General features: G+C 43.7%; 2 protein-coding genes across 2 annotated transcripts; one reads left to right on the top strand and one right to left on the bottom strand.

Moving 5' to 3' along the window:
• The first annotated feature begins 2,735 nt into the window (after positions 1-2,735).
• On the top strand, positions 2,736-8,599 carry LOC123407307 (plant UBX domain-containing protein 8-like). Its single transcript, XM_045100412.1, has 10 exons — positions 2,736-2,973; positions 4,046-4,107; positions 4,205-4,712; positions 4,940-5,049; positions 5,314-5,548; positions 5,641-5,829; positions 5,902-6,066; positions 6,915-7,058; positions 7,147-7,203; positions 8,191-8,599. The coding sequence occupies exons 1-10, from the start codon at positions 2,890-2,892 to the stop codon at positions 8,302-8,304; spliced, it is 1,668 nt and encodes a 555-aa protein (XP_044956347.1). The 5' UTR covers positions 2,736-2,889; the 3' UTR covers positions 8,305-8,599.
• A 444-nt stretch (positions 8,600-9,043) lies between these two features.
• LOC123407308 (non-specific lipid-transfer protein C4-like) lies at positions 9,044-9,965 on the bottom strand. The gene is made up of 3 exons (XM_045100413.1): positions 9,949-9,965; positions 9,278-9,546; positions 9,044-9,164 (listed from the first exon to the last, which is right to left on the bottom strand). The coding sequence occupies exons 1-3, from the start codon at positions 9,963-9,965 to the stop codon at positions 9,157-9,159; spliced, it is 294 nt and encodes a 97-aa protein (XP_044956348.1). The 3' UTR covers positions 9,044-9,156.
• Positions 9,966-11,735: the final 1,770 nt, after the last annotated feature.

The following is an 11,735-nucleotide window of genomic DNA, read 5'->3' as shown; positions in this document are numbered from 1 at the left end:
CACGGCTTCACGCGGACATCGTGAGACTGGGAGAGTGGATGCGGGGGTAGCCACAGGCGCGATGAAGCCTCCTACGAACGGGTCGGAGCTCGCCGTCCGCACTACTCGTGAGGCTGGTGTAGAGGGCCACGAGCAACGACCCGACGCCGTGCTGCCGCGCCCGAGCCCAGCGAGGCGGCCTCCATCCTCCATCCCCCAAGCGCCTCCACGGCCGCGCACAGCTCCGCCTGTTCCGTCTCCATGCGCCCGCGTTGCCTCCCCGCGTCGGCTTCGCCGTTCCGACCGCCCAAGCGCCACTCCGCCCGCGGACGGTGCTAGCGTGCCCCGTGCGATCCCGGTCGTCCGCACCGCCCCTGCCCGCTGGCCTTCCGCGCAGCCCTGCTTCGGCTCGGCCGTTCGCGTCGCCACACGCGACCCTCTCTGCCTCCGCATGCTCACGCCCCCGCGCTCCACCCGCCCCCTCGGCCTCGTTTTGCCGGCGAGAAGGCCCCTTCGGAGGCTCCCCGAGCTCCATCGCCTTCTTGCCCGTCAGCCCCGCGGTGGTGGACGGGAATGGATAAGCCATGGTGCCCGGTGGTGATTGCGAAGGAGGTTTACGTAAAAACGAAACATTTTTTCAACTTACAAAAGGACCGCGGGTTGATTTTCAGAAAATAGAGTTTTTTTTTTTGCAAAAACGCCACCATGTACGACCAGAAAGAGTATTTGCTTTATTATTATTATCTTTACCTAATAATAAAGAGGCTATCGCTTCCGTCGGAAAACCCACCGAGGTGATTTTATAAAAAAAGCTTTACTGTTTATGACATTAAACTCGTAGTATATATTAAATATTTTTTTAAATACTCATATCTTTTAAACCGTAACTCCAAATTTAACATATTATACATGGAATTCGATTAGAAAAATATGTAGAATTTAAATATGATATTATTTTATCTGTTAAAGGTTTAATAAAAATACTATCTAGGGTGCAATCTTAATAAATAAGTCATTATTCGTCTTTCTTTCATACCGGTACTCATCCGGGTTGGGAATGAACACGTCAACAAAATCAGGATTAGAGATGAAACTGAATGTCACTTGACTGATTCTTTGTACGTATTAAATCTACATGCAAGCCGTGTTAAAATAGAAGACCTGTGAAATTTTGAACTGCATTTTTGTAGGATAAGACCATCTTTATTTGTATCGTAACTATAAATTCTCAAATTATAGACATTTTTTATAAATTAAGAGCGTGTGCCGTGTGGTATTTCTTTCTCCTGTTGCAACGCATGGGCCCTTTTGCTATCTATACCTAATAATAAAGCGGCTATTGCTTCCGTCGGAAAACCCACCGCGATATTTTTATAAAAAAGCCCCTGTAATTTTTGTTATCCAACCCGCGCTCCATCATTTATCTGCAACGCAAAAGGAAAAAAATAATTCGCTGCAAAAATTATACATGTACGCATCGCCTCCTCCCGTCGACCCTGGGCCACCCTGGCCTGTGCCCAGGCCGCCGCCACACCACTCGCCGCCGCGGTCGACCTCAACCGCCACCGCTGCCGATCTCAACCCACCCGCCTCCGCGGCCGTACCTCTCCCCGTTCACTGCCCCCGTTGCGGCGCTCGAGCGCATCGCGTCGACCCTGGTCCACCCTGACATGTGCCCAGGCCGCTGCCACACCACTCGCCGCCGCGGCCGACCTCAACCACCACTATTGTCGATCTCAACCCACCCGCCTCCGCAGTCGTACCTCTGCCTGCTTGCTGCCCCCGTTTTGGCGCTCGAGCACAGCTTCTGGATCAAATCAACGTGACTGGGGATGATGCGTCTGCAAGATGCAGAAAAGCGGCGGCGCGCGGATAAGGCGCGGCGGAGCGAAGTACTTGCAGGTGGAGGCGGGCCTCCATGGCTCACACGGGGAACTTCGAGGTTATGGCGCGACAACGGCGACTCCTTATGGCCAGATAGAGGCGCCTAACCCTTGCTCACCTCATCGTATCCCCTCCTTCGGCAGGAACTCATCATCTGGTGAGATCCCCTCCCCATGCCTCCAACCGTGTGCCAAGCACGGACAAGAAATTTTGTTTTGTGGGGATTTGTTTGCTGATGAATGAATGTATTGAATGTAAGATTGTATTGTTTGTAGAGACAGAGAATGGAACACCACCTTCAGTTTGTCACATGATCCCACATTCTCTACCCCATGAGTGAAATAAGATAACTGTCCATTGATCAATTCACGTAGCCTCTTTGTTTTGCTTTGTTTGTCCCGCTCAATTTCTCATTATGGTGGAATTAACAATGAACGGGTTGATTTCTCAACAAAATAGGATAGGACTCACTACATTAGTTGGTTAGCTTATTATTTTAATAAATCAAAATGATTATAAAAAGATTAAAAGTGTGTGGTATTTTTTTCTTCCGTTGCAACGCACGAGCCCTTTTGCTATATTATTATTATTAGGTAAAGATGCCCAACAGTAATTTGTAAACTGATCTTACCGAAAACCTTCCTCTTTCTTTTTCTCCCCATGCCCAAAAATCTGAAACTCTTCTTGTGCATAGAGGCATAGAGGCATCATGGTTCAAAAGTTTTATTTTGAGACAAATCATGGTTCAAAAGTGGAAATGTTTGTCAGCCCTAATGGGCTCAGCATAATTACGGCCCAACGGCCCACTTAAATCTCAACTACCGAGAATGTGAGTGGCAAATCCCCCAAAGAGAAGGAACCCGCATCGGCACTACTCGAATTAATAAGCACGGCTCCGTGGATTCACGAACTCTCCTCTTTCTTTTTCCTCCACCTCTATCGCTCCTCCTCCCCCCGGACTCCACCCCAACCCCCTCTCCGTCGCGTCGCCGCGGAGCCCTAGGACGGCGTCCCCGCGCTACCGCCATGGCACAGCCGTCGCAGGAGGCGATCGAAACTTTCATCAGCATCACCGGCGCCGACGAGGCCGTCGCTGCCCGCAAGCTCGAGGTGAACCGGCCTGCTCCCCCTCACAACTTCGTCTGTACCGCCTTCTGTCCCTTCCCTTTCCCCATGGAAAATCCGCGCCAGGGGCTACGTTCGTGTGGATTTGGTGGCTTGCGGGTTGAGTTAGGGTTCGCTCTCTACCTGCTCGGTTGGGTCAGATGGCGATGCGGTGGGATGGCGGCTGGGTGGTTTGTATGTATGCGACTCAGCATCGTTGTATGATCAGTATGCAGAGTCGTGCTGTTGGGTGCTTAGGGTTGATGATAATTCTCCAATTGGGGTTGTAATGCCGGCGATCTCCGATTGCTGCATACACTTAGCTTCTGTTTTATGTTTGTGCTTTAAGTAACACTGAATCATCAATGGATTAGAGTGGGGGAGGGGGGGGGTATTCGATCTCATAAACGATATGGCTGGAAATTGTGTTGATTTGTGCAGTGGGAGGACTGAATTTTATTGAATCTGTTCAGATGTTTGCGCCATGGACTGTAGGGAGGAGCACGGTAGTAGTTAGTTGTATTTGGACTTTTGGAGTAGGGGCAAGAGGCAAAACATCTTTTTATAAACATGTTTGTCGTCTCTGGATGTGCCGAGAGTCTGTGTTAACTGAATGGATGAAGTTTTGCAGATCTGCTTTTTTGGGAGATTTATGTCGACTGAGTATTTGATGAACACATACACTATTAGTGTCTGAATTATTGTGCATTTTACTTTCTTATATATATTTGTTCATCTAATACTGCTGTAAAAACATACAGTGGTAATTTGGAATTTAAACAAGTAAAATATCAGTAAATTGAATATCAGTTTAAACCTTACTCAGTATCACTTGATGTGCTGTGCTGCACCTTATAGCTAGGCTACTCATACAAATTTTAGCCTGATAAACAGTAGGGTTGAGGTGATAATATTTTCATGTTATTTTGGCTTTATTATCCTGGATCAATCTGGACTCCGTCATGTTTCACACCTTGCTTATCTGTTAGACTTAGACATAGTGATTCTTGCAATATGTGTAGCACTAGCTTTCTGGGCTCATATATATGATAATAACTGGCCAATGAAATGTACATAGGAGCATAGCGGTGACCTAAATGAAGCGGTGAATGCATACTTCAATGAAGGAGATAGATCAACGTAAGTATTTTGCTCTCTCACCTGTTCTCTTCCGGATACGCGTTTAGTGTCCACGGAATTCCCTTCACAAAATGTAACCAAGCTGTATGATTTTCAGCACCAGAATCAATCAGAATCCGATACCTGACAGTCATGATGACGTTATGGATCTGGACGAACCATTTGATCCTGCATTTAGCCGATCTACGGGCAACCCTTTTGGTATTTTGGACCCAAGTTTTGTTGAAAGGGCAGCTGCTGGTTTCTTTGGTCAGGGACCTCAGGTTACACATCCCAGGGATGTGCGGCAGATACCTATTGAAGTTAAAGACACCAATAATCCTCAAATTGGAAGTTCTGGTCAGGGTCCTGTTATTGAAGATGTTACTGGACGCGAGTCTTTATATGGTCTGGAGGTTCATGGGACTGTTGTCATTGATGAGAATGATGATGACTTGCCATCTACCCATGCTCCTGTTATCCCAAGAAATACTCCAAGAACATACAATTCTGCACCAAGTGCTCCTCCATTGGTGGATGTTAGTGACTATAACAATGACATAGAAGAGGAGATGATCCGTGCAGCAATTGAAGCATCAAAAAGGGATGCGGAAGAACTTACAAATGTAAGCTTTGACTTATTGGATACCTTGCTCTTTGAATAATGTAGGTTTTAAACTTTATTTTGACAAAATCTGCCGTGTTTAGGCTTTAAATACTGGTGCACGTGAGAATGTATCACCGTTAAGAGATAATGATCTTGCACGAGCAATTTCTCTTTCCTTGTAGGTAGTTCTCCAAGATTTGGAGCTCTTGTTTTGTGATGTATGTTAACTATTTTTTTATCAATCAGGTAGCAGAGCGAGATAGAGTTCTACTTCAAGAGGGGATGCATGCAGTTGATAATTCTTCTGATTTATCTGATAAGGAAGACATTGAAAGAGCAAATGAGGCAGTTGAAAGGTGACTACCAAATATTGTCCATTGTCTAACTTATTCAGTTAATTGTAGATCAATAATTTGCTCTGTTTCTCAGGAATGTTTCATCACTTGCTCAGTTTTCATTGTTCCATCTGTCTCCAGTTTCGAAAGCATTGTCTTTGTGCTATTTTAACACAAGTTTGACTAGCTGAGCATGCACATTGTGTGTTCTATCGTAATAGCCTCGAACTAACCTTTCTCTATCTAGTGATAACTGATTCCTCGTATTGTCCTTTCTTGTTGTAGGCAAGTACTAACCACAGGACAAGCTGGAACTTCTAGGCAATTGGTAGATGAAGAGAACTTCCAAGATGATATTGAAGACGTTGACGAAGAACCTTTAGTTAGACAACGTTCTAGGCGTGTTCTATCTGGAACTGCCGGGCCAACAGAAGCAGTGCAAAGGGCTGATAGTCCTCCCGGCCCTCAGCCTCATGCTACTCAAAATGCTCACCAGCACAATGGAGCTTTCCCCTCAGAGGTACTTTAATCACCTCATGCCTCTAGGAGGCTTCTGTTTGGTGCACTATAGTTTCTCCACAACTCACTGTTCTGTTTTTTTCTTCTGTCAAGTGGGGAGGCATTTCTTCTGAAGAGCATGATGAAGCTGTTATGCTTGAGGCTGCTATGTTTGGTGGGATTCCTGAACACACAGAATATCCATTTCCCCTCCCATCTCATGGGATCTCAACTGGCTATCCCCGAGTAGTGCATCCTCCATCACCAACATTAACTGCACAGAGGTTGTTAAGGGAGCAGCAGGTATGGAGCTGTATTTATCTGCTAGGGAATGGATTGACTGTTGCACCTAACACATGATATTTTAAATTACAGGATGATGAGTATCTTGCAGCTCTCCAAGCTGATAGAGAAAAAGAGTTGAAGGCTGTGGAGGATGCTGAGCTCCGTAGATTAGAAGAAGCTGCTGCAAGAGAAGCTGCAATTGAAATGGAAAAGCAAAAGAACGAGGAAAAGCTGAGGAAGCAACTTGAGGAAGAGGTACTTCAGTTGGCATTATCTATGTAGTTCTTTGGGATAAGTTCTGGAATTCACTCCTCTATTAGTATTCTCATGTTTGCTACATATATACCTCTATATACACTACAGTAGTGTCATGGGCCTAGCTTAACACACACATCCCGATACTAACTGTATAAGATGCCTCGTAATACGCTGGGATGTCTTCGTGTACGGATTACGCTTGGAGGCTGTACTGGTTAGGGGTTGCTCATCAGAACGACTTGTTAAATCACTGCGGATGTGGCAAACTGTCAATTAATATGAGTACTAATTTTGAACAAGAGTGGAATGAGTGCCAGTCTGTAAGATATGCTTGAGATTGTCGAACTTTGTAGTATGTTCCTTTACTTATTTCTTGTCAGGGCTTACTTTTGAACTTAGTCATGCTTAACTAGAAGCAGCCTAATACAAAAGAGATGTCTCTCAGAAGCATTAGCATCAAGTCGTGTAGGGTCATTGTTATTTCCTGCTGTGACTATCTTCATCATTGAATAAGTGATAAGAAGCATGTAATACTTTTTTATCATTGTCGTGTAGTATGTTCCTTTACTTATTTCTTGTCAGGGCATACTTTTGAACTTAGTCATGCTTAACTAGAAGCAGCCTAATACAAAAGAGATGTCTCTCAGAAGCATTAGCATCAAAGTCGTGTAGGGTCATTGTTGTTTCCTGCTGTGACTATCTTCATCATTGAATAAGTGATAAGAAGCATGTAATACTTCTTCTTCAGACTGTTAAAGTTTGATTAGTCTATTATTCTTGATGAACATGTTGTATTTGGTACAGTGACACATTTATTATGCATTTGTTCCACATTATGAAAATAGGAGTTGGAGTCCATGCTTGCAGCCAAACGAGCATCATTACCAAAGGAGCCACTGCCAAATGCTGAAGGAGCCGTCACAGTTGTAGTTCGCATGCCTGATGGCAGTCGCCAGGGAAGGCGCTTTTTGAAATCTGACCAGCTCCAGGTAAGGCTGCTTTCAGTTGCCAGTTCCATTTTGGAACCATTCATTATAAATTTATACCTGCTTCCAACTTTCTGCAATTTTACTGCAGGTTCTGTTTGATTTCATAGACATCAGCAAGACGTTCAAGCCAGGAACCTATAGACTGGTAATTATACCATTTATCTTCTATTTGAAGAAGTTATGTTCACAAGAGAAATTCTATTGAGAAAGATCAATTCAGCTTCCACTAACGTGGTATAGTATCATATTTCAGAAAAAAATAAACGTGGTATAGTATCATGATCATATACGGACTGTGCTTGGTTACCCACTCTATATATAGCTGTAAAAGGGGAAACTATATCATGTTTCCACAGTTTGGTTTTTTCGTCATCAACATCTATGTATTAGTGCTGCTATATCAATATATGCCACTTTACAATGCTCAAATTCCCATATTGATCCATTCCAAATGGACTATGTAGCTTTAGTGGTTAATTTCAGATAGTTGACGGCACCATTCAGTACACTAACCTGTATGATGATTGATCACATAGAATCTACGACTCCAACCGTTTCTGCTATATGTGCCATGCTTATCTTATTTTCATTTTTCTGGCATGCTTTTAACATGGTGATTACCAGAAATACATTTTAGCTAATAATTTACTGCTGTTATTTGGTATGTGGAATTGGGATGATGTTGCTAAACTCTATGGAAGAACAATCACGCCAGAATATCTTCTTGTTTTATGTTCTATGCCATTACTTATATTGTGTTCTACTCCCTCCGTTCCTAAATACTCCCTCCGTTCCAAAATATAAGACCTTTTAGGGATTTCACTATAAGACTACATACGAAGCAAAATGAGTGAATCTATACTCTCAAATGTCTATATACATCCGTATGTAATTTATAGTGCAATCTCTAAAAGGTCTTATATTTAGGAACGGAGGGAGTATAAGTCTTTTGAAAGATTTCACTACGGATAACACACGGATGTATATAGAATACTTTAGAGTGTAGATTCACTCATTTTGATTTGTATGTAGTCGGTAGTAAAATTTCTAGAAAGACTTATATTTAGGAACGAAGGGAGTAGTTATTAAATCAATGAGATGTTCAATACTAATGAAAATCTGGGATGTGCAGGTGAGGTCTTACCCCAGGCGTGCATTCACCAACGAAGAGTGTCAGATGTCGTTGAGTGATGTGGGCCTCAACAGCAAACAGGAGGCCTTGTTTCTAGAACAAATTTCAGGATAGTGTGAAGGATTTAGTAATGGATGACATCCAACTCGGGATTCATACCTTTTTTACTTCTATCTGGCATATGTTGATGAAAAGTTAGCAAGGTTTCTCGTGAACATTCGTGTCGAGAAAGGTTATCCTCTTTTGTTTTATGATCCAGTGATAGTAAGTTCCGTTATGTAGTACTTGGTGTCGCAATTCCACTCTAGGCATGCAGTCAGGATGTATATACGGTGCTCATCTATGCTATTGGATTGCATGATCTGTTATTCGAGTTTGCGGACATCATGATAAGGTTTTTTGTGAGATATCCCAATTGGTGTTCACATTACATATTATGGACTCACGGTCACCTCGGTGGCTTGGGCTTGCCAACCTGATGCAGTCGCCAGCACGCATATTGGAGTAGTACTTTTTTTTAATGAATTCAGTAGTATTGATATTTCTACACGGCAACCTGGATTTACTGCATCAGTAATTAAGCATTGATATTTCTACGTGGCTACGTGGATTTACTATGATGAAATTTACGTTCCAACTCCATCGAGTTTGAATTGAAAAACAAAGAGCCAAGGTTAAAAGTGAAATCGCACGTACGTTGTGCTCGAAGACGCATGCAAGGAAGGAAATACTCCTACTAGTGACCGTGCATCAAATCGTCCATTTTATTAACGCGTCGAGATCGACAGCAACAGCAGGACATGACAGACCGGAGAAACAGAAACTGAGGACATGACAGACCGGAGAAACAGAAACTGAGACGGCCGTGTGGAGGCAGACACGCCGCAACGACGGCATAAATGACCACCTTGGTTATTACTCCGTAGTTTACTCTGTAACTTGCTTGCATCGTTTCTTCGTTTTGCCTCAAGCCGCTGCCGTTCATGCACGGGGAAAAAGGAGAGCGAATCAAGCTTAGAAAAGGAGTATAAATAAACAAGACCGAAACAGGAATTATGTATGCATGGAGGGTTGTGGGCGGGCTTACAGCAGTTGACTTGTCCGATGTTGCAGCGGGAGGGGAGGCTGTTGATGATGCCCATGGTGCTGCAGGCGCAGTCGCGCGAGATGGAGCTGAGCGCGCCGCAGCACTCGGCGCTGGGGTCGGCCGCGCCGGGCACCAGGTAGGCGCGGCACGCCAGCAGCCGGTTCAGCTGCGGCACGCACTCCCCCGGCCGCTGCGCCTCCGCCGCCGGCCCGAGGCCGCCGGCCACCAGGAGGACGAGGGACACGGCCAGCAGCGCGCGCGGAACGGTGCTCGGCGCCATCGTACCGTACGTAACGTCTTCTTCTCTCAAACGCTGGCGTGGGCTCCTCGAGCTTCTGCTGGCTGGCTGGCTCGCTGTTGCAGTGCACGCCGACGCGCTGTGGTATTTATACGGATTTGAGGAAGGGCGGAGGCGCGGCGAGCTTTGCATGGCTCACCTAGAGCTGGAACTTAGAAGGCGATGACGCACCATGCACGGAGGGAGCGGTGGAGCAGCCGTTCGAGCACCTGCAGGCTTTGTGTGAGCTACCGAACGATCGTCACGCGCCTGGGCGCATCACGCTCTTGAGATCTTCGCTTCTTTTCCGGCGGTTTGTACAGTTTTTTTTTAAATAACAATTCCGGCGGGCTTGTCCAGTTGTCTTAGTCTACTGCTGGATCTGTTTCTGTACGCGGCTGCCAGTGCCATGCATGCCGGTGTCGGCAGCTCTTGCTAGCGGGGTACCTAGAAGAAGTTGCAGTTGCAGCCTTGAAAAATGTTCATTACGTATTAATAAAAATGTTCATCGCGCAGTTGAAAGGTGTTCGTGATGTATTTGGAAAATATCATTGCGTATTTACAAATCATTTGCCGGGTATTAAGAAAAAACATTCATCACAGATAACGAGAAGTATTCACCAAAAATTGTTCGTCGGGTATCGGAAAAATCTTTGTCTGATGTTCATGAAAATGTCCATTACATATTATAAAATTGTTCACCACGTATTTGGAAATCAAATCTTGCGTTTTTGAAAATAAAATCATGATGTATTTGAAAGAAAAATTACGATGTAGTTTTAAAATATTTGCCGGGTATTTCAAAAAATGTTCATCGTGAATTGCAATATTGTTTACCATGTATTCAAAAAGATTTCATTGCACATTTAAAAAAACTATTAATGTATTTTTTTTGCAGGACTCATCAAATATCATGATAGTACAAAATAACATCAAAAGTAATTAAAAAAATATTCATGTCCATAGACAACTCAACAACGACTATAAAGGCCAGTTATTTTGATGGCTTTTAGAATAAGCTGAAAGAAGTTGCCTTCTATCCAGCTTATTTTTAAAAGCCCAACCAAATTTATTTCTATAAAAGCCTACTAATTAAGACTTGATTAGTAGGTTTTTGAAAAAATAATTTTGATTAGGTGGGTGGTTGACAACTTATTCTAGAATCCCTAAAAAGCTACCAAAAGATTTGGCCCAACATTGGAACCAGCCGAAGGCGTATTATCGTCATCGCGTCTGTCTTATAGAAGCTTGGCAAATTTTGTTGTAGTAAACAGTTAGAAAGTCGTCATGCTAAGACCTCAAAGAACCAATACACTAAAATAACAACCGCCGCTGATAACACAGAGACATAGATCAAAATAATCCAATCCGTAGAGACCCGAACACGGACTAACAAAGACATGATCCGTCGGAGACACACGTCCACATGCCATCCAAATCCAACAACGCGAACGCACCATGGAGACGGGATTAGGTGAAAAACCTTATTCCATCTTCAGGGATCCATCGTCGCCTCGTCTTCCTAAGCAAGGTCCAAGCCCTAAACAAAAAAAACTAGAAATTAAGTAGAAGTCCTCCCATCGGCAATGGCTTGGATCCATTGTGCCTCCATGGCCTAATGCGAGGAGAGACGATGCATATCGGCAATAGTGGTGGCGGGAGGCGACGGAACCATAGGCGTGTTGGAGTCACTCGTTGGGAGAAGAAAAAAGTTTCACGTCTTAGGGTGTTCATGTTTTTTCAGCAAAAAATCAACATTTTTTTAAATCCATGTATTTTTTAAATACAAGTTTTAAATCTAATTAACGAACGGAAAACAAAAATGAAAACAAAAAACAAACAAAAAGAAAACATACAAAAGGTGAAGAAAAAGAAATACTCCCTCCGTCTCAAAATTTTTGTTATAGATTTGTCTAGATATGAATGTATATAATCACATTTTAATATTTTAATTAATTTATTTCTAGACAAATCTAAGATAAATTTTTTGAGACGGAAGAAGTAGAAAATATGGAAAAGAAAACGAAAATCAGAAGAAAGCAAGAGAAAACCCCGAGCATACTACTCTCCAGTCCACATGGATAGAGCGATTAACCTTAAAAAAAGACGTTTGTTGCATGAAGAAAACAAACCTGACCCCATTTGGCGCTGGATGCGCCAAAGCAGCCCCTAATTAGCGTG

This window comes from Hordeum vulgare, chromosome 7H (assembly GCF_904849725.1).
Source record: "Hordeum vulgare subsp. vulgare chromosome 7H, MorexV3_pseudomolecules_assembly, whole genome shotgun sequence".
NCBI lineage: Eukaryota > Viridiplantae > Streptophyta > Magnoliopsida > Poales > Poaceae > Hordeum > Hordeum vulgare.
This window is presented reverse-complemented; position numbering and strand designations above follow the sequence as displayed.